This window comes from Pteropus alecto, unplaced genomic scaffold (genome assembly GCF_000325575.1).
Source record: "Pteropus alecto unplaced genomic scaffold, ASM32557v1 scaffold8, whole genome shotgun sequence".
Taxonomy (NCBI): domain Eukaryota; kingdom Metazoa; phylum Chordata; class Mammalia; order Chiroptera; family Pteropodidae; genus Pteropus; species Pteropus alecto.
In genome coordinates this window covers 23,650,015-23,672,219 of record NW_006494609.1, presented here as the reverse complement: position 1 = coordinate 23,672,219, position 22,205 = coordinate 23,650,015, and the positions used below count along the sequence as shown (strand labels likewise).

Here is a 22,205-nt window from a genome sequence, read left to right as displayed (position 1 = left end):
CATCTACTTACTGTTCCCAGACACTTAATCATCGGTGCCACAAACCGTTATTTACATTCTCCTTTACCTGGAGGCTTTAATTAGGACGGTGGATACCTAACACTCTTGTGCATTAAAAAGGCCCTGTATAGAGCCCGAAATACACTTATCCTGTGGCAAATTCATCAGAGCTGAGGGGGGGTGTGGCTTTTACTAAGCACACAGCTCTCCCTGTCACCAACCCACTATGCGACTGGGTTCACACCCACCAAAACTGACTAGAAGCTTCCTATGTAGGAAATGCTGTTACAGACTAAAATAGCTAGAAACATGGGCAAAAGCTCTCACCCTAGTTGGGGTTAGAGGAGGGACGACTGCCGCACGGGAACAGCAGTGACGAGACAGGCCCGGACAGTCTGCCAGACGGTCACGGGACCAGAGGGTCACAGGGGAGAGGTGGAGCCCACCTTGGGAGGCGTGCGAGGGAAAGGCGGGGCGGGATGAGGAGGAAGCAGTTTCCAGGTGGGGGTGGCATCTGGAGAGCACGGGGGTTCGGGTTCCAACACCGTGGAGGTGGGGGGAGTGCCCAGGCCCACCAGGCAGAGCATCAGCAAAGGCCAGGACGTGATTGGGGCCGATGTGAGCACGTACGAACGGGCTGGGACTGGAGGCACAGCGACACCCACACAACAGCCACTGGCGCTCCTGAGCGCTCTGTGGACAGGCTCAGTGTTCCCTGTCCCCACCACACCGGAGGCTGTTCCTCTTACAGATGGACGCAAGCTCAGGCTAGAGTCTCTTGAGGCTGGAACGTGCAGGCCCCAGGGGGACTGCGGCTGCGGAGGTCACACAGGGCCTCACAGGGACACGGTCGGTCAGGCAATGGAGCCACTGCAGGTTTGCTTTCGGAAAAGTCATTGGCTCAGAGCCAACGGGTTAACAAGGACCTGGATAAAAAAGGGCATGAGGGACAGGCGTCTCCAACTACGAAAAGCGCTGAGCCTCTGTGGTGACACCCCACGCCCTCCAATCCGGGCAATGAGAGCTACACGAAATTTAAAAGCAACTACATAATCTTTTTTAAAAAATCTAATTCGATGTGAAAATTCTACTCACTACTTTTTCATTCCTTGAGACTAGAACTATGCCGAGAGCCACCAAGGCGCCCAGAGCGCTCCTACCAACCCCCAGACCTCACTGCAGGTGGTTAGGGCCCAGGTGGGAGGGCCGGGATTGTACCGCCCACACCCAAGGTTAAGAGTGGGGACGGGGAGCAGACGGCTTTCACCAGCCGGCTGCGCGGCGCCCTCATGTGGCCACCAGGGCGCAGCGCAGCCCACCGGCCCAGGGTGAGGGCAGCAGTGCTCACAGCTTCCCAGCCCGCTGCGGCCTCACCAGGTAAACCTGAGAGCAGAGCGTCGCCCCGCCGCAGAAATGAGGTAAATACCTAGAAAATGTATTAAAAAATAATTTCCCTCACCTTGAGCCCTCATATCTCCCGTTCCTCTCATATTCAGTTGGAAGCCTCAACGAACAGAAGGCAGAAGCACAGACAAGTGGGAGAGAGAAGAGAGATCTTACACACCAGTACACGGCCCCGCACAGAAACACAAACGTCATAAAACCAACAGCCCAAAGCACTTTTGGGTTATCGGTGCAGCTCAGGATAACTCTCAGACTCTCAGCTGTGACCTGGCCAGTGACTGCTGTCCCCCGTGTGTCCACGAGGCCTGCCTGGCACACCACGGCCTTCGCGGCGGCTGTTCAGACCCTCTTTAGTCGCTGGACCCCAATTAAAGGGAAATGGATTTATCAGTTGAATTTGACACGCAATTACAAAATTTTCTGTCCAAGGAAAAACCTGGCCACTGGGAACATCCATTAAAGAACAATCACGGATGGAACTTCCCTCAGGAAGAAAGCGGTCTCCCAGTTTCTGACGGAGAACTCATGTTAACAAAGCGTCAGTGACCCCACTGGTTTCATCAGCCTGGCCTTCGAGTGAGCTGAGAGGCACAGGCAGTGTGGCCTCTGGCGTTTTCTGCTTCATTTGTGTGCGTTCCAAGGTAGTGGGCAACATTTTTGTCTCTTGATATCATCAAAAATGGTCACCTGGTAGGAATAGCATTTACTACACGCTTTAGGTAGAAACAATGAGACATGCTTTCTTCAGTAGTTGGTGGACAGTGGCTTTTAGATCAAATACTATTTACTCTTCAACTCCGAAAATATTAAAACATTTCTGCTATGCAGCTGCCCACATCTTACTTTCTCAAAAACATAAACCAAATGAGGCTGTAAAGTTTGGTTTTATGCTTATTTCCAGTATCGGAATATGAGCTCCTTTCTCTGTCTTTTTTAAAGCCTTCTGCTAATTCAACCCTCAGTGAAATAAAAAAATGATGATTGACACCATTACCACTTACCTTTTGCATGCTTGAAGCTAACCATTAAAAGTACATTAATGTTACTGCACATCTCGTTCCTCAAACAGAAGCATGCTAAGTGTTATTAGTATGAAGACAGAATTATTTGGATGCTAATAATTCTACCAAAGAAAGAAAATGCACAGAGCATGCTCAGGCCTCTTGTTACATGGGTGCCACAGTCCCCTCAAAAATGCCTGACGAGAGTTAATCTATTTCTTTCCACAGTTTCCTTTCAAAGAAATAAGTATTTAGTCTCAGCAGAAGGTTTAGTTTTAAGGGAAAAAATAAAAATAAAAAAGGCTAGAAAGCCAAACCTGATGTTAATTGCAGGAGCCATTTTGGGATGAAGATTGAAAAAAAATGTGTATATATAAATCCTACCTTTTGATAAACCTGAATGACATGTTTCTAAAAGAAATTAAGCCAAAAAAAAAGAAATTAACAAAAATGACGCACAAATGAAATAGAAAGTCTAGTCAATTATAGAAAGAAAACAAACAAAACGGTTCTTCTTCTGTCCAACAATGAAACAGTGACATTTGTTGAAAAAGTAAATTACAGATAATTGCGTATGTGATCTTTTAATTAGAAATATTAAAAAATCTGTACTTGTGAGCAGAGATTTAGCAGTAAACATCGACATTAGCTATAACAGAATTTGCTTAAGGCTCTTCAGATGGACAGTCTTTAAGATAGTAAAAGTCAACATCTTGTGTTAAAGAAACGACAAGTCACTTGCAATGAACTAGTAATAAGATAACATTTTTCAGTTTTCTTCAGACTATCTTATGAATAAAAATCTTACCTTCTTATAAAGAAACACTAAAAATTTCATTATAAAATGTTTAACCATTAAGAGAATCATTACTTCAGGAAGATGATTTGAACACTAATAGATTGTTACAGTGGTATGACATAAATCACTTTTAAAAAAATTAGTTATTGGGGTCTAAAATGAAGTAGACTTTTTAGTTTTAGATATTAGAATAAATGAAAATTAGATGGCAAGATAACAGTGGGGGTTTCAATTTTACGTTTTATGTAATAAACTGAAGGAGATATATTTAAAAGAAGTGACTCAGCTTGTTAAAAACAATTAAGAAGATGCTTAGGTTGAACTGAACGGAACGTGACAAAAGAAATTTCGAACTATGCACCAAGCGGGAACGATCAAGTCATCAGAGAGCTTTTCTGGGCAGGCATGGGCTGGGTCTGTCAAACTATTCCTAAAACCCAGTTCTGTGGACACAAGAGGCACGTATATGTATGTGCCGACTGACTAAATTAATGAATCCTTAGATTTTTTTCTAATTTGGGATAACTTTGGCATTGCTTCAGATACTGACCATTTTAAAAGTTTCTAACTACTGTGGGTAACCGCCAGCCACTTTGTTATCGATCAAAAGTGGTACACAGCAAGGTTATACACAGTAGAGAAGAACATCCATTGAAAGTATTTTGTAAATAATTTAGCACCACATAAATATAAGGCAGTATTATCCAAAATATTATTTTACCTAAAAAAATGATTAAAAGGTCTTTAAAATATATTTTCATTTCCAAATTTTCCACCTGAGAAGTGTCAGGGTTACTGGTCGAATACCACAGGGCTGCTTTTCTTAGAGGTTTCCCCCCACAAATCCCCTGATACACAAAGAGCGGGAAGCTGCAAGACTGAGGTCTTCGCCTCGCTCCTTCTGACGAAAGGGGCTCCGAGGTCACAGAGCCCACAGCTCTCCCACACCACCCAGTCCCCAGGGCAGGGCCGGGAGCGAGGGCAGGCTCTCTGGTGCCAGCTCTCTTCTCACCGAGTCACGGCAGGTCTCCTCTGAAAATCCTAGGTGCGAACACCCGAGCCTTTCAAGGCCCAGCAGGGTAATTCTAGCAATTACTGTCCGGAGAGAATAAGAAGCTGACACCAACGACAGCAGTAAGGACTGTGACTGTTCTTAAGCATGAACTGACAGCACCTGAAGGGACAGCGGCAGGAAGGACCATGGACCTTCAGCTTGCAAACTTGAACAAAGAGAAAACTGCCTTTCTGAAAAATCTGGGGGTGGAAATTGCCTGGAAAATGTAAGATAAGATGACCCCCTAGAATTCTTTTTAACAAGAAACCTCGGTCTCCAACTTCAATTCAAATACATGAAATAAATTTAACAAGCGAATGGGGGCAAGGGCTCTGCCTGCGACGGGCCTTCACGGTGTTCTGTGCGGGCGCGATGCAGCGGCCTCGGGGCCTTCTCTGGAGTCACAACATGTACCTCCATCTCCCCGAGCCTGATCTCCAGTTTCTTCATTGAAACTGGGACAGTATCTCCCCACAGGGCAGACTGCAGAGATTACGTGGGCGTCAAGGGGACAACGTGTGGTGTGTGCACACACGTTTCTATGTGTAAACCGAGTCTATAATTCTTGGCACATAACAAGCATTCGATAAATGGTAGCTGACATTTTTATCAATGATAGTATTAAGATGGCCAAAAAAAGAGCAAAAAGAAGACAAATAAATTTAAGGATTTTAATGATGAGCCCATTTGAGACCAAAGTGCGAGGACACAAAGCTGACTGTGCTGTAACCAGTGCTTAGCTAGACCTGAGGGCTGCATGTCCCCTCTGTGCTCGGGGCTCAAAGGGCAACACACTAGTTGCTATTCAGCAGGGTTGGGGGGGCAAACAGCCAGGTGAATGATACCTGGGATACCTGGCTCCATCTTCTACCACCCAAGTTTCAGAGGCAGATTCCATTTCAGTCTAGTCCCTGAGGAAGGAAGGAGCTGGGGGATGGGGAGGCCTGGGATAGGCCATGGGATGACCTTGGAAGGAAGGAGTGGATTATTCTAGGGGTCACCAGACTCTTCCTGGACTGAACCCCCAGCCTGGGTAGGCCCATTCTGCTCTCCTGTCCAGCCTGGAATGAGATGTTTCAGCAAAGGAGCCGAGAAGAAGACAGGGCGGCCTGGAACATTCTGGCTGCTCTGCCCTCGAGTCAGAGCTCACAGATGTCAGATGTCCTCCCTAACCTGGCATTCAACGTCCCGACAACAACAACGAACGGGTTATCTGGCGAAAGGCAGTTTAATGTGACTCGTCTAAGTTTTACGTGACCAACCTCAAGTAAAGTTGCTGGGAAGTGGTACTTAGCTCACAGGTCAAGCAACGCAGATGGCATGAAACAGGGCGAGGGCTCATGGGTCAGGGGGCACCGAGAAACAGAGGATGCCACCGGCCGCTGCAGACTCTGAGGCGCGCCATCGCTGCGTGCAAATGGGACACAGGCGATAAACACGAGGGTCTGCAGCAGGCAAACGTGCAGGACGCCAGGGACACATTAAGCCTTGGTGAGCCGTCACTGCAGAGGGTTCCTCTGAGGCCCCAGGCGCTCAGGCTTCCCAGGTGTGGTCCTGGCCAAAGGTGTCTCCGACCCCCCGCTTACAGGGCAAAGGGGCTCCCTTTCCTTTTTCTTCTTGTAGCAGCCAATGTTGCTTTCAACACCTCCGGCCAGATTATGGGAGCGAAGTTAAAGCACCTCAAGGGCCCACAGAGAGTCCAGCGTTCCCGAGGCCCCAGTGACAGCCTACGGGACGCAGGAGAAGCTTTATACATGACTGGGTTCTAGTGTCTTTCTGAGAATACACCAGGGCTTTTATCGCCACACTACATTCAAGAAAGTTACCTGCTTCTCGCTATAACTCACGGGGACCGACAGAGAGTGAGTCCAAGACTCAGACCGCCGGACGCTTAGTGTCCCTCCAGGCGGTGAAACGCAGCGAGAGGGAAAGTGCCTCTCCTCCGCACGCAGGGACCGCCCCGTCCGCTGTCCCCTCAGTGTCTGCTTATGGAGCACCAGCCCTGCCCACGGACCCAGGTTCTGCTCAACCGCAACACATCTACGCGGCAGATGGGCGACCCACAGAACAGTAATTCAAGAACCACCAGAACCTCCCAAGTGCTGAAGAACTTTCGCTGTTGTGAAGACTCTGAACTCTGTCGTTTCTCTCCTAAAGGTTTTAAAGTACAAAGTTAGATGTAGAAAAACATGAGCTAAAGACAAAATAAAGAGCAGCCGGGTGCTGGCGTCACAGAGAGGACATCTCCTTTCGCTCCCAACAACCAGCACCATCTGGCACTTACCTCCTCGTGAGTTTTGAGGTTAATTTGCTGAAAAGATTAGTGGAGCCTCGGCTTCGAGTCTGCGACAACGGCGTGGCTTCGTGGGACAGGCTGGGCGAGGCAGGCGGGCCGTTGTACGTGGCAGTCCGCCGCTCCCGGGGCTGGCCGTGGAAAGTGCTACGACTGGCAGTGCCCCTTGGGAAGCGGATTCGGTCCGGGGTGGTCGCGCTGCTAATACTGTGTGTGGAAGCAACTGGAGTTCTCTGGTCGGGCACAGAGCTGCGAGAGCGGAAACACAGATTCTTACGTCTTCACTCACAACGTCCTGGCTTTGCGGCAAACGCGGCACATGGAACTTTACAGTCACGGTATCCCTTGGACATACGGTGGGGCAATTCCGCTTTCATAATCTAGGTCGAAGGGGCGTTTCACAGCACTTGGGAGGAAAAGGTGAGCTAAGCGGGAAAGGGGATCGGCCGGTACAGTACAGACATATTTTCAAGGACAAGATTAACGCAGGGAAATTCTAGGAGAAAGAATGGCTGACTCAGCTTTTCCTTCACTTCCCTCTCAAACCGCTTATGTGCAGAGAACCCGCCAACGTAAACGAAACAAAGGCCACGCGAGTGAAGCTGAAGAACAGGCAACTGACGCGTGTCGGAAGCACACGGATGGCAGGAACACTGTAAGCAACCGGGGGCGGGGGGGGGGCGCTCTTATCTGTCTGTAGTATGCAAAGGCGAGAAGACACACACGACAACAAGGACACCACGAGACGGGCTGTGGGTCAGTAGAACCACACACAGAAAGGATGCTTTTGGGACAACTGTAACAAAATCTTGGACTGTGAAATCCACAGCATGAAGTTAAGCAGCGGCGGGCGCATGTCAGTTTCACAGGCCCGTGCGTTTTTCTCAGCAGCCGTGGAGTTATCTCCCGCGCTGCCTACGGGGGGCGGCAGCATCCTGGGGTGCCCGGAGGCTGACGTGAACATCGACTCCCAGCTGACGGCTGGGAGGTATGGCACAAATGGAGGCAGGCCTAGCTGCGTAAGCGAACGTTCTCGTCAGGCAGAGGCAGAAACAACAGGACAGTGGACGAGTGTCAAAAAGAGCGACCTGCTGCTTAACACGCGTACCGTCCTCCCCAAAGCGTCTCGTTTCCGTCAAACGACAAAACCTTTTCGACTCTGGAGCAACTGCTAACCTGTAGCTCCTTTTTGTCAAATAGTAGTTTTTAAAGTTCATTAACTTTAAAGAAAAAAGAAACATCTCACATGTTTGAATATTCGTGTGAGAAGAACAGTGTCCTCTGAGTATATACAGAAGAGAGCCTATCCTAAGACATGTCTCCATCCAAACTGCAGTGAAGTCAATGGGCATGACAAGGACACACCGCTCCTGACCCGTTCCCGAAGCGTGGCAACGATTTCAGATGGCCTAGTGATGTTCTAGGCACAGTGACTGGCTGTTACTATCAAAGTGACCTATGTTATTCAATAGGGCCGAGAATCTTCCTACTCCAAGGACATTCACTTCTTTATAAGAAAACAGTCAGAATTCTCAAGGGGTCAACGAAGCCCCTTTTTTCAAGGTGGGAAAACTAACGAGCAAGTGAACCATTTCTAGGCAGAGAAAGAATGACAAAGTGGCTGCAAGTGTGCAGCTTTGCCTGGCAGAAGCTCTGGAACAAAACCACCTCTCTACTCCTGAATCCAGCTCAGTCGTGTCCTTGGCCTACCAAAGCGACACCTCCCTCCCCGTAAGGACAACCAGGACTTAGAATTCCGGCTCCACCCTCTCGGCGGCTTTCTGCAGAAATCTGTTCGAAGCCTGAACTGAGAGACCATCGGGTCTTTCTCTCATGTTCCATGTCCAGAGCAACTGTGACATCTTGGTCGTGCCACCTTCCTAAAGCGCTTCGGCCAGCCCGTCCTCTCCACGTCTCCTCCCAGAGCCTCAGTGCGGCGCCTCGTCCCTGGCACAGGCCCGGCCCTCCGCACCTGTCTGCACTGGCCTCCTGGCCTTGCCCGCAGACCTCCCAGTCTGTCCACCGCACAGCTGTGAGCTTCCTGAAATACAACCCCTCGGCACTCATAACCTTTCGAAAGCACACTGGGTCTTCAAGATAAAGACCCGACTCCTCCCCCTGGGCCCTGCCATCTCTCCAGGCTTTACCGTCCACTGTTAGCTCCCGGAACGCAACTCTATGGCCCTCTTGATGGTGTGTGGTCCCCTGGTCACACATCAAGTCAAAGTCGTCTCGCAGGAGCCGTTTCTGTGCCTGGACAGCTGACGCCATTCTATTTTCATCAAATTTCAACCCGGCTCACGCCGTGTACGAAGCCTCCCCCGACGCGCTCCCCCGCTGGGGGCCGTCCTGCTCCTGCAGACTCAGTGTGCGCGCTGCCTGTGCCTGTTACACAGCGCCGTGTTGCGGTGACCCTGCCCTGCCTGAGCCTGGGAAGCCAGCCCTGTGCCATGGGGTCCCCAGTGCCAGCAGAAAGGCTCAGGTGACGTGGGTGCTCAGGCAGTGCTCTCCTAACCGAGGACGGAAGTGCACGACGTGCCTCACTGGAACTGTGACAGCCCTGACACGAGGTGGGAGGGCCTTTGGAATAAGCTGCTCGTCCCTGCATTTTCGAGAATCCTGTCCTCCAAATTGGAAGAGTGGCTCTACCACAGTCATGGAAGAACTGGAAACAAGTGCCTCGTGAAGACACAAGAACACTCAGCTTCCTGGGTTTGCCCCTCGGCACCTACTCTCCCTTTGTGGCCACGCCACCTGAATCCTGCTCTGGGGGGAGCAGGCTCCTGGGCCCTAGGAGTCCTGACGCCACCCCAGACTTTCCCAACACCCTGGCCAGCGACAGGGTCAGAGCCAGACCTGCAGGGATGTGAGAGATGCCCCCAGGGCTTCTGTGTGAGCAGAGAGGTAAAGTGGCAACTCTGATGCCACCGGGCCTAAGCAGGGACCTGCGACACCTGGCTCTCGCGGTTGTTCCTGGCTGTGGGAATGCACAGGTGCCCTGCTTAATTTCAGTTTGCTGGATTGGGCTTCTGTCACCTGTCACACAGCAAGTCCTAATTGATTCAACTATTTGAAGAAATGCTTGGTTGTTCCCAATACATACATCTAGACGTATGTATACATATAATTTTATTTTTAAGAAGGTACAGATAAATACAACTCTTATGTTCTATTACCTATTCAGGGCAGAGCAAGAGTCGACACACTTTATCCCCCTGCCAGCTGTTGGCATTCTCTTGTCCAAAATAGGGGCTGGGATCGATGGATGCATTAAGAAAAGCAGGGGAAGAAGGGGCTGTTTGGCTTCTTCCCTGAAGAATAAAAATGGTCTCAAAGACTCTGGAAAAGTAAAGGGCTTTTAGTCAGCGTACCGAGTAAGAAGATGCTTGCTCTGTGTCCACGAGGCACACCGCTCATGGCTGGACAGTGTGGGCAACAAGCTGTACAAGGTGTATAAAGATGGGGACTTTGGACAGAAACTCTGCAGCAAAACACAACTGCCTTAAAGTTGGAAACCTTCCTAAAAAGGAGTGTAAATTGATATTTTAGTTAAAAATTATTAAATTTTTTGACATTCTAATCTTACAGGTGACTGAATTATTTCTGTAGGAATATAATCCACATTGCACCGTGAGTTCCACAAAGCAGGGAACAAAACAGATGTGTTTTTTTTTTACTTCTACGGTAGGTCTAGCATCTTGATTTAGGAAACAATAAACTCAGTAAATGTTTACTGAATTTCAAGTTTGTACAATCAAACTCACAACAATTCTATTTACAACGGAAAACCCCAACGGGCTGCGCATTCTAAAAATGCATCAAGTTGGCTGTTGTGAAAGCTGGACACCACCACCCTCCCGCCCGAAAGTGTTACAAATGATGGTTCTGGTCCATAACTAGCCCCTGACAATGTACAGAAACGAGAGTAGCTGCATTACATTTTCAGTAGTTCTGGGTCCAGGAAGAACCATTTTTTTAAACCTTAACTTAATAAAAATAGCGATGTGTTCCTTAAAATCCAAGTTGCATGAAGTTCCTATCATTCTTCCTGGCTGCTTTATATTTATGTCTAATTATCCTTAAAAAAAAAAAACATTTTTAAAAACTCTAAACTACTCATGGTTACTGATGGACAGGTATTCTCAATTTGTTTGATATGCCACCTATCCCATATCAGAACTTTCTGATATGAAATATTTGGATGCTGATTCAAAGTGTATCAGTGATTGGGCAAAAACAGACTTAAAAAGATAATCTGAAAGATACATGTGGTAACTGTGATCAACGTTCTCTGCTCAGTCCTTGTGCCCTGATGCAAGACAAGTGGATAAATGGGTAAAATGGATAAACAGGTAATACAGCCACTTGACAATTAAAAAGATTTACCTGTGATATCAAAGATCTAAAATTTCTTTGAAAAGGTTATGTTGTGCTTTATTATAATGAATGACATCACACTACTTCTTTGGGGGGGATGTCCTCAAATGAATACATTTTCAACAGTCTCTTATAGATATTTAAAAGCACACGAAAAAGCAGGACAGAGTGTCCATGTTATGTGGGTTCATTAGCAACATTAAGTTGACAGATGAAGTATACAGTCAGTGTAAACTAAGAAAATTGTTCACATTTACATCTGAACAGTTTATCTCAATAACAAAAGACAGTATCTGCTGAGCGCTGTGTCTGTGTTAAGTGGTTTAAGGACTATGAATACACCTGACTTTTACAAGATCATACAACTGAAGACGTAATTAATGCTTTCTCACGCCTAGTTTATACCGTTAGTCAGTGCTGGTACCGGGCCTTTTTCAGAGACCAATATCTGAAGAAGGCAGAATAATCGCATCAGGGAGATCACTGCAGAAAGCAGGCTGGACTCCAGCACGCCTGGTTTCAAACGAGTCTTACTTAGAAAACTACTCATGCCAAAGCAACAACTTGCTGTACCTCGCTGCACTACCCCCACCCCCCCCACACCAGTGACTAGCTTTAAAGCTGATAAAACAGAAAGATGGTACTAGTAAGACTCAATAAATAATATTAATTTTAAAACGAAAAACTATTTATTAAAAATCAATTATACTGCCTGTGGCAAGAAAAATACATTTGGTGAGGCTTGAAAACATCGTCCCATGTTCAGAGTCGAATGTTGAAGACAACTGATGAGCTTGTTTAAGACATGTGTATAGACTTTGGTTTAAAGTTTCATACAGTTTTTATTAGCCACGACCATTCTTGTGTTGAAATTTTGGAAAAACACGTTTATAAGGAAAAAGTCCAACATATTCAAGGCTAAAAATGGAAATGAATGCCCTTCTTTCAGAAGTGAGCCTAGATCCAGGCATCCTGTAGCTCGCTAGTAGTTCAGTCAAGGAATAAGCTGTGTACATGGGAGAGGAAAAAGCAACAGCCTGCCTAAGAAGTCATCTGTGCATAAGGAGGGCTCGGTGCATCTAATTTACGACTCAAGCATCTATTTTAAGGGTGAGAAAGTTGTCACATTCAGGCGCCTTAACGGAAAGTAAAAAACATGACCACAGAGTCTGGCACTCAAACCTCCGATAATTTTCCACATTATTGGAAATACATTTTCAATTAATTTGTAAGGTAGAAAATGGAAATCCAGATAGTATTAAAATTATGGGCCCTGTCTTGTGTGGTCTGGCACTGAGGCGCTGTTTGGTTAAAGACAAAGACAACGTTCCCGAAAGTAAAGTGTTTAAACGACTGATGCCAACAGAAGCAATGAGGCCCAGGTCAGGACAAAGAGGAGTCGGCCCCAATGAGGACGGCATCTGCGGACAGAACACAGATAGGTGAGGACTCCAAAGGAATTTGAGAATTCTTAAAATGATTTCTGATGAGTGACTGAGTAATCGCAGGAAAGCGGACTCAGAAGGGCATGTGCGCACACACACACAGGCACAGTGGGGCAGATCTTGGTCCTAACCGCCTCTTAAAAAAGTCTGACCGTACCTCAGAGCTGTACCTTCTAAAGTTCAAAAGGAATCTGGTAGAACAGTTCAACAATTTATAAGAATTTGTAAAAAGAGAAAGAGTCATGAAACAACATTTTCCTTGTTTTGTAGACTAAAATCCGTAACATATTAGAAACGCCTGTCTAATTAAATCTACTGCTATCTTTTATTAAATCACTTTGAACTGGAACAAACTTGATAGATTTGAGAATGTAACTCTAATAAAATAAATTTTACCAGAGGACAGTTTAGTTTTAAATGAATATATGAATCATTACTTGTAAGCTATCTGGCCCAGTTGCTATACAAATCATTAATAGCTTTTAATCATAATGAAAAAGACAACGTTAAAACAAGCACATACGTAGGAATCAGAAAAGAGGACATTGGAATGTAAATATTTCTAAAACTTCACTGAATAATCAACATAATCTCACATAATAAGCTTTTACTTTCATATCAATTCAAGCTAGAGTGGTCTGCAGAAGAGGAAATGTTAAATACTTGACTCTGGTCTTAAGGGTGAAGGAGGAAAGAAGGACCCTTGCTCAGGCTGCCACAGAAGCTAGTGATCGAAACATTCATTTGATTAATGAGATCCACAGAAAACAGAAACCTTGCAATGTAATTTCAGAAAGTAAATGTCAGAAAAAAAGAGAGAACCAATTTTGATGTGAGACATGGGAATGAGACATGACCCAACAACGTTCAAGTTAAGAAGTCACAGAACAGTGACAGACGATGCAAACTGATCTTCTGGATTTCTACTCTAGAACCTTGTCTGCTCGCTGTGACCTTCTGTCACCACTTCGGATTTAGTTTACACACAACTCTTGCAAAGGGAAAGCAGGAAACCCCATGCCAGCCTGGGAAATGCGTTCTATATGGAATACACACCTAAGTGCTCCAGTAATCCAACCACTTCTCTTTTCTCTCCCGACAAACTAGCTACCCAGGGGCTCTGGTCCCATTAATCCCACTTTATCCTACTTTTCTGACTCTACTTGTTTCTTATTTTGTAACCCCAAGAAAGCTGTTTGCACGACACGACTCTCTCCTTAGTCACGTGACCTTGTTCGTATTTTAAATCACACTCAGCCTATGTATGCTTGTCTCTCCACCAGATTAAGACTGCTGCAGGCTCTGGGATCCCGAGTGCATCTCCCCCAAGGGGGAGATGACATGACTGCTTGTCCGCCGGTCCTCTGGGCAGACCGCTGACGAGTGCTGCAGAAGGCTTGCCACCCCACTCTGCGACCTGCATCCTCCAGAAGCCGGGCTCTCTGCTGCAGGTCCCTGGCCTCCCTCCTTCCACCTCTGTCCAAGTTACTGATGTGCACAACACGCCCGACTTCCCCGACCACTAGTCTATGACCAGACTGTCAGCTGACATTGGTCTCCTTGGGGAAAGCCCTCATTTAACTTCGCCCCTTCCACCATCACGTGTGGCCAGCCAGCAGGATCGGCTCTGCACTATGAGAGGAATTCGAAATTTGAGGGTCTCGCTAAAAATTCACACTTAGATTTAACTTACCATTACAGAATATTTACCAGTATTATTTGAAATTTGATTATAAAAACCAAGACGTAAATAACGTGCTTCCATTTCTCTGGAGAAAAACAAACTTTCTTGTAAACAGGTAGAATTTCCTACCTGTTTTCTCTGCCGTTCGGAATTACTGAGTGTCTATCAGCCGTAGCTCTTTCACTGCAAACGTAAGTATTTCGCCGCGTCATTCCACCAGATGCTGTATTACTCTGTTGAAAAAAAAGGGCATTTTGGTCTCGAGCAATTTAGTAAGTAGAGTACAATGAGAAAAAAACTCACCTAAATAAACATAAAAACTCGGTCTTTAAATAAACCCACCCTAAAATATCAACGGTGCTCGCCAACAGGTCAGAAAAGGAGGTGGAGGCAGCCAGGCTACCCTCTCCTGGCACTCAGAATAAAGAATGGCTATGGCTGTAATAATCATGAAGCAATAACTCATGAATTATTTAAAGTACAGAGATCCAGTATTTTAAAAGTTAATACCTTCAAAATAAAAAGTAAAAAGTATTATAAATATAAGGAAAAAATATGTATTAAAAAAAGATGTAAACAAATAACTATTAGGAAAAAACGGGTAAATATGCATGGCCCTAAATTTGACAAGAGATTTATAGATGTGACTCACCATAAAAGTACACAGAACAAAAAAAAATTTGATAAATTGAACTTTGTTAAAATTAAAAACTTTTCTGTATCAAAGGACATTCTCAAGAATGTGAAGAGAACCTACAGAATAGAAGAAAACATTTTCAAATCATATATTTGGTAAGAGCTTACTATCCAGACTACATAAAGAACTCTTACAATTCAACCACAAAATGACAAACCACCCAATTTAAAAACGGGCAAAGAACTTGAGTAGGTATGTCTCCAAAGAAGGCACACAATCGGCCACAAGCACGCGACAAGATGCTGAACAGCACTAGTCTCTAAGAAAATGCAAATCAAAACCACAACGAGGTACCACTCCACACCCATCAGCACAGCCAAATTAAAAAATGCAAAACAAACGCTGGCAAGGATGTGGAGAAACGGACTCTCGTATATGGCAGGAATACAGAACGGTGCGGCCGCTGTGGAAAACTGGCAGCGCCGCAAAAGGTTAAATATAGATTACCATATGACTCAGCGATTCCATTCTGAGGGAAATGAAAACTAAGTCCACACAGAAGCTGGTACACAAATGTCACAGCGACACAACCCATAATACCTAAAACAATCTAAACGTCCATCAGTGGAGAAGGAGAAGACCTGCGGCAAATAACAAGGAATGAAGTGCTGACGCACGCTGCTGCTCGATGAACTCTGAAAACGTGATGCCGAGTGAAAGCAGCCAGTCAAAAAAGGCTGTGTATTGTCTGACAGAGGAATATCCAGAACGGGCAAACCCACCCGGAGAGAGAGCCAATCGGTGGGTGCCAGGGGCTGCGGGGGGACTGGAGAGTGACGACTTAACGGGTCACTCTCAAGCGTGGAACCAGAGAGCTGATGGTCGACGCCACTGAACAGTACGCGTCAAAATGGTTAATGATATGTCGTGAATTTCACATGAATTTTTCAAAAGCTAAGTCACAACTAAGGAATTTTATCGGGTAAGAACAATGTCAAAGCAAAGAGAAAAGCAGCCGTCTCTGCTGCGGCGCGAGCAGGCGCGCGGAGGGCCACACCGAGGCTGACGGGAGGAGGCTGACAGCAACTCCTCTCCTTTCTGAACCAAGGCTGGGCGACTGACCCCGCTCCAGACACGTTTCCGTAAGGGCGGTGCGCAGATGAGCACAGCTATGAAGGCAGAGAACAGGTCCTTACCTTCCTGGGGAACTGTCAACAAAAGCTGGAGGCTGAGTTTAAACTGCAGGGCTCTAAATGATCTAATTTTACAGCGTTGGGAGCCAAAACAAAAACCTCTTCATGCAGGTTTACTCTGATAAAGCCCGAGGTCAGAGGATGGCGCAGACAACGCGGCCCTGGCACGGACGACCCCCAACGGGCAGCGGGGCCTCCGCTGGGCTCCTCACGTGAGGGTTTCTTTGGGGTGGAGGGAGGGCTGTGTCATTGTTACCTCTGTAGGGAACAAGCTGGTTAAAGAATTGTTCATACTATGCAGAGTCTCACTTTAGAAGTGCTAGGAATACTAATCACTGTGTCAAGTCAGAGAGAACACGTTTCAATTAACGGAAAAATTTCTAAAGCTCAATAGAATCTAATTAAACAAACACCGCTTACTGGGGGGATTTTAAGGGTAGGGATTAAAAAGTGGATTCAGGTCAGCAGTGTAATATTAGACAATTACTAACTTCTCTTCATTTTAAAATTTAGCTAATACATGGAAAAGCACTCGGCATGGTTTCTGGCACATGGTAAGGGCACAGAATTGTCAGCAGAAACCTTTGAAAATGTGGGGTGACAACACATCCCTGGCTCATGGGCAGTCAGACCACTCAGTGCTCGGTGTGGTCACCTGTCTGCGCTGTCGTCATCTGGTTTCCTTTCTTTCCTGTTAGGCTATGAGCTCTTTCCATCTCTCAGCCTAACCTGACCTAGAGCACAGCAAGTGTCTGTGGAATGACTCGAAGCGGCCCGACCTGGAGGGTCTTGTGCCCACCTAGTAGGAGGGGCTCATCGAGAACCGCTTCGACCCACTTCAGTGCAGCAGCTGGTGGCTGCATGGTGGCCTAGTGGGGGGGTCATTCTGGCCGCCAAGAACACAGGAGCAAAAGAAATATCGAGAGCACCGCAACCCCACAACCCCAGGGATGCGCCGGAGTTCAAGGTCACTTACGCTCGGGACAGTGGAGCTTTTCTTGCGTTCGGGAATGTCCGCCTTGTTGGGGTTGCTCGCGTTCCCAAGCATAGGACTGGCTGGAGCAATGCCCTTCCCTCCAACAGCGCTGCCGCCTGACTTCCGGGCGGGAATGCCGTCTTCCTTGAGGTCACCATCTGCGGTGCTGGTCTGACTCCTTTTCGGATACGCCACAACTGAAGGAACAGCTGGCCCAGCTGAAATACAGAGTTCCCTTTTTAAAAGTCACAATACACTTCTCATTTTATTGCCAAAGTAAACGTTTTTAAGATGACCTAAGACGGCTCTTCATCTGAGAAAATGTAAGACAGCAAAATCCTCTAAGATGTTTCCCATCTGTGTATGTTTTCCCTATGCGATAAATTCGATTTTGAAATTTCACTCATTAGTCTTTAACTTTCTACTTAAGGTTTTTAAAAGTTATTATTAATGAGCTTGTACAGCTGTCCTCCAGGGGCAGTTACTATGTGGAGAACTAACCCAACCAACTTGATGTGCACACACCATGCAGAACGAACTGCTTTCCCTGGTCCATCCAAGTGAATCACAACTTTTTTTGTGCAAGAGATGCCTTCGCCTTTTGGAACAGAACGGTACAGATTTATGGGCCATGTCTTTAGCAGTTTTATCTTGGATCTTTTTTAAAGCACTCAATCTTCTAGGTAAATAGGGCTTTGAGTAGGCAGCTGGTACAAGGTGGTATAAGCAGAGGAAGCATGTTCCTCATATAAGCAACAGGGAGGTAGTGGGCAAAGGTCTCTGGTCACAGTCCACCCTAGATAAGGGACCCTGGGAGGACAATCAGCTTGGGTCCTATGACACACTACCCGCATACTGGAGACTCGGGGCTCAAAGAATGCTGGAAACAAACAAGAGAACTTGCACCTTCATTATATACAATGTCCAGTGGTGACAGACCACATGCTCACTGTTCATTCTTCGGCAGAAGAGACTATATTTTAGGTCTATTACAAAAAGGGTGGGATGGGGTGGGGTGCAGAAAAGCTACTTCTGCATAAAAGCTACTTCTGGATAAAAATCTAAATGGTAAATCTCCATGGAACTGAATTAAAAGTAAATGAGGCTTTGGTTTTATTTATGGGAGAAGAACTAAGCTCTCAGTTTGGCCATAAAATGAAGACTCAACCAAGTACAGAGCGATATCACCCTGAACACTCATCTTTCTTCTCAATAGCCTGAGGTAGCCAATGGCATCCTGAACTTTTAGTGTCACTGCTGATTTTCTTTGAAACTTTTATTTCTATTTACAAAAAAAAAGCTTTTTAAACTTTGAGATTGTGAATGGAAACGGACACGGACACAACCCCTTGACCTCATACACCACGCGGCCCACTCTCCTGTGTCGCCCGTGTCTGTGTGTTGAGCTCTGCACGCTTTGGTCACAGGTGCGCGTTCATGTGCCTGCCACCAGTGGAGACACAGCCGCTCCACCTCCAGGACCTTGTGGGCCACCTTTTCACAGCCACAGCTACCTCTCCTCCACCCCACCCCCGCCCTGAACCCTGGCAACGGCTAATCCTTTCTCCGTCTCTGCAATTCTGCTAGTTCAAGAATGTCATATGAATGGAATCAACTCTGTCACCACCTTCTGAGACGTTTTTTCCACTCAGCATAATTCCTCTGAGATTTATCTATGTTGTGCTGTGTATCGATAGTCGGTTCCTTTTCATTGCGGAGCAGTGTTCCGTAGTGTGGCTGTACCACAGAAATATGATTTTTATGTCATCGATTTTGTCAAATCTTTTCTTTCTTGCCTTGGCTTGCAGTGTTTGGGCCATTGTTAGAAAAGCCTTTTCTAGTCCAAGTTATAAATTACCTCATGTTTTCTTTTACTATTTCTGTGGCTTTATTTTTTATATTTACAGCTTCCTTCCAACTGGAATCTGCCTTTGTATGAGATGTAAAAACTGGATGCAAATTAATTTTTTTCTCATAACTACCAAACTGTCTTAGTCACATTTTTAATAAATGAGCGATTTTTTTTTTTTTAAAGAAAACAAAACAAAGAACCCCTTGAAAATCTGATAAAGATCACTCGAGTATACACACACGGGTCCCAAATTAAGAAGCGCATATGAAGTGTGATCGTGCAGAGGCAGGTACATAGTACATATAAACCATTAGCGTGTGGAGAAAGGGAGTTAGGGGAGAGGGGGAGCTGGGAGGACAAGCTAAGCTGCTCAGGCGGTCGGCTCGTCTCGTCAGGTGGATGTGCTTCACTAGCCGCCGTTTTTGGAACCTGTCCCATTTTCAGCACTTAAATGAACAGTGCCAGAGGCACAATCAAACCTTTCCTCTGCTGACCACTGTATCTTCTTCTCCACAAAGAATAAAAAAAAAAAAGTGGAAGTGGGTCAGTAACTTCCAATATACGTGGATTTCTGGAAATATTCTTTTATGAACTTCTTGTGAATATTAGAGGCTCCAAAAAGGAAGGATTATTACAAAAAGACTACTGATTATAAAAAGAGATCTGTTTCCTGAACCCTAGAATACTGGAAGGCCGGTTAGTGGACAGAGCCACGGGACCAGGGACCAGGGACCAGGAACTGGGAGACCTGAGTTCTGTGCCAGGTGTTCCCACATCTCTGTAACCTCAGGAGACTCTGAGCTCTCTTGGCCTATTTCCTCATTGACAAAATGGGTTTTTGGTGAGTGAATGACAGCATGTCTAAAACTCTTTTAACTCTAAAATTTTCTGAGCTGTAGGAAAAAAAGGCATTACCGATCCAGATGGAATCTATGGGGTTAAGGCAAAATTAATCCATTAAGAGAGTCGTTATAGATGTGAGAAAACGCCAATACCAGCTTTCTTCCAGGATTTAGGAATCTCTCCCTTTAAACTGATGGTTTAGACCAAGGTGTGGGCATTCTGCCAATTCCCTTGCAGTCCACAAGCACTGAAAACCCTCCTGTTACCAACTAACGCGAACACAAAAGAGGACAGAGACCCAGGTCAACACCTGGTCTACAGAGGCAAGAGCACAAATCCCGGTGCCAGGATGGTCTTGGGCTCAGTCACACCTCGAAGAGCAGACATGCAGACGGTTTACGGGCAGCACCAGCACAATGTGCTGCTTTAGCAGAAAGAGAAATGGAAACTGAGCAGAGCGTCATCACTGCCGGCACACATCAAAGCCGGGCGTGCGAGAATGCCCGTGCAGGCTGGTGCTGGCTCTCCGGACCAGGGAGCAGAGACGGCCGCGTCCTGAGGGGCGATGAGCTGGGCAGGTGGTAAATGGAGGCCTCATGTGAGGGTGTTTTCAAAAGTGAGGACCAGCCCACAGAGATCTGTTTCCTAAATCCTAGAACACTGGAATCAGACGGAAAACCTGCAGCGCGGACACTCACAGTTACAGGTGAATAAACACACACGCCAGTCTCTGGATTCCAACGCTCGGACTGCCTCGAAGGCAGAAACACTGTCAGGTTTGGTAAGCGTACCCTTCTGGGTCCTAGGTCTCATAAACATTCACTTCTATGGTGAAAATTTTAAGAGCGACGGTGTTTAGACACACACACCTACCAGAGTGGGGTTGAGTATGACGCAGCTCAAACCAGCATTCAAACCAATTAAGGAAAAACTGGGCACTGTGTATTCTTCAGGGCCGCACTGTCCAGCATGGTAGCCAATGGCCACACGCAGCTATGTAAATTTAACGTAACAATACTGCAAATGGCTTCCTCGGCTCAAGTGCTCAGCAGCCACACGTGGCTAGTGGCTGCCCTGCTGAAGAGCAGAGACACAGAACATCTTCAGCACTGCAGGGAGTTCTACTGGACACCGCTGCTCTAGAAAGTCAGCCCAAAGCAGAGATGAGAAGGGAATGAACAGAACGAGAGAGTGAAGAGGGGGTCCCAGGGGGCTGAGTGTAAGCTTTCACCCAGCTAGGCCTCACCTAGCAAGAGCCGTACTAAGGAGAGCCGGCCCTCAGAGAATCAGGCCAGCACCGGCCGGACGGCTGAAATGCCAAGAAGGGAAAGCAAGCCCGCCGCAGCCCGACGGGCCCCAAGCAGCGCCAGGGGACTCTCGTGCGGGGATGACGCCAAGAGAACAGACTGGACTGGCCTCAGACTTACCATGGTCGCTGTACCGCCTCTGCTTCTGGCTTGAAGAAACACTTCTCTGCACTTTGTGGTGAGGAGACTGGCCGGTACTGTTGTTGAGGTCACTGCTTGGCCTAACCTTAGCAAGTGAAAGATTGCTGCTAGAACTGGAGTCGCTAGCGTCCAGCTAAGAGAAAATGAGAAAAACAGAGCAAACCACAACACGAACCCAAATGGTTTATTAGGAAACTAAACTCTCACAACACGCGAACCTCTCATAACAGCCTATTTAGGGACAAGAAGAATCACAGTGTACAAAAATGATATACTCCCCCCCTCAAAAAAAAAAACCCCCACACAAAAATGATAACCCTTATTTCAGGCAAAGTGCTTTTTCCTGACTGCGTGAAAAACTCAAGAAAGGATACGTATTTATGACTTTCTTTCTAGCCTTTGTCAAATAATTTAAAATGTTCTATTTATTTCATCTGACACTTTATATCATTGCTAAACTATTAGTAGCTGTTAAGTTACCTTATGAAAGCCAAGTGTGTGACAATATCCACCATTAAGGTGATTATCTTGAAGTTAAAATAGTAGCTCGTAATGGTCCTAAGAGTTAAACTTGTCATTTGTGGGTAAACTAAAAAATGATATACCAAAAGCTACGTGTACTAAAAAAATAAAAAATAAGAGTTTAAATAAACTGATAATTTACATACAAGATATTTTTAGTTGTTTTCTCTGATTATTCTTACCTCTGAAGATTTTCTCCCCAACAACAAATATGTAGCGGTGATTTCATCGTATTTCATTTTACTAAGAGATTCCTGAATTTCTTCTTGCGAATATCCCATTCCCACCATAATATCTAAAAGAAAAAAATAATATAGTTTACGTGGTTTGTTTGGGTAAGAAATCACTGTTATAGGGTAAAATGATTTCCTTTATTTGACCCAAAAGATCACACATTTTCTAACATACATGGGCAGCTGGCTTATTTCCGAGTTATTCGGTGCTATTGTAGGAAATTGCAGATAAGTTCCTAAACACGACAAAACAGAGGCTGATTCATTTAACTTACGCTTAACTTCCCATCATTTCCATTTTAGGCGTGCTACCTGAACACACACCCGCACGCAGGCACAGAGCAAGTACCTATTCTTTTCTGGTCGGAGATGTCCAGCTCTGGTTCAACGAATGGTTTCAGTTCATCTTCCTCATGCCCGGCGTTGATCCACCTGTCTTTCATG

At 46.1% G+C, this 22,205-nt stretch overlaps 1 protein-coding gene across 1 annotated transcript in view; it reads right to left on the bottom strand.

Annotated features, from left to right (window-relative positions):
* Positions 1-22,205, bottom strand: part of MARK3 (microtubule affinity regulating kinase 3) — a 66,345-nt gene that overhangs the window by 1,669 nt on the left and 42,471 nt on the right. The window contains exons 10-17 of the mRNA XM_025042128.1: positions 22,111-22,205; positions 21,711-21,823; positions 20,986-21,139; positions 16,864-17,081; positions 14,187-14,290; positions 6,543-6,800; positions 2,790-2,816; positions 1,460-1,504 (exon numbers count right to left, since the gene is read on the bottom strand). Of these exons, the coding sequence (XP_024897896.1) occupies positions 1,460-1,504; positions 2,790-2,816; positions 6,543-6,800; positions 14,187-14,290; positions 16,864-17,081; positions 20,986-21,139; positions 21,711-21,823; positions 22,111-22,205 (1,014 nt within the window). The remainder of the gene's footprint in view (positions 1-1,459; positions 1,505-2,789; positions 2,817-6,542; positions 6,801-14,186; positions 14,291-16,863; positions 17,082-20,985; positions 21,140-21,710; positions 21,824-22,110) is intronic.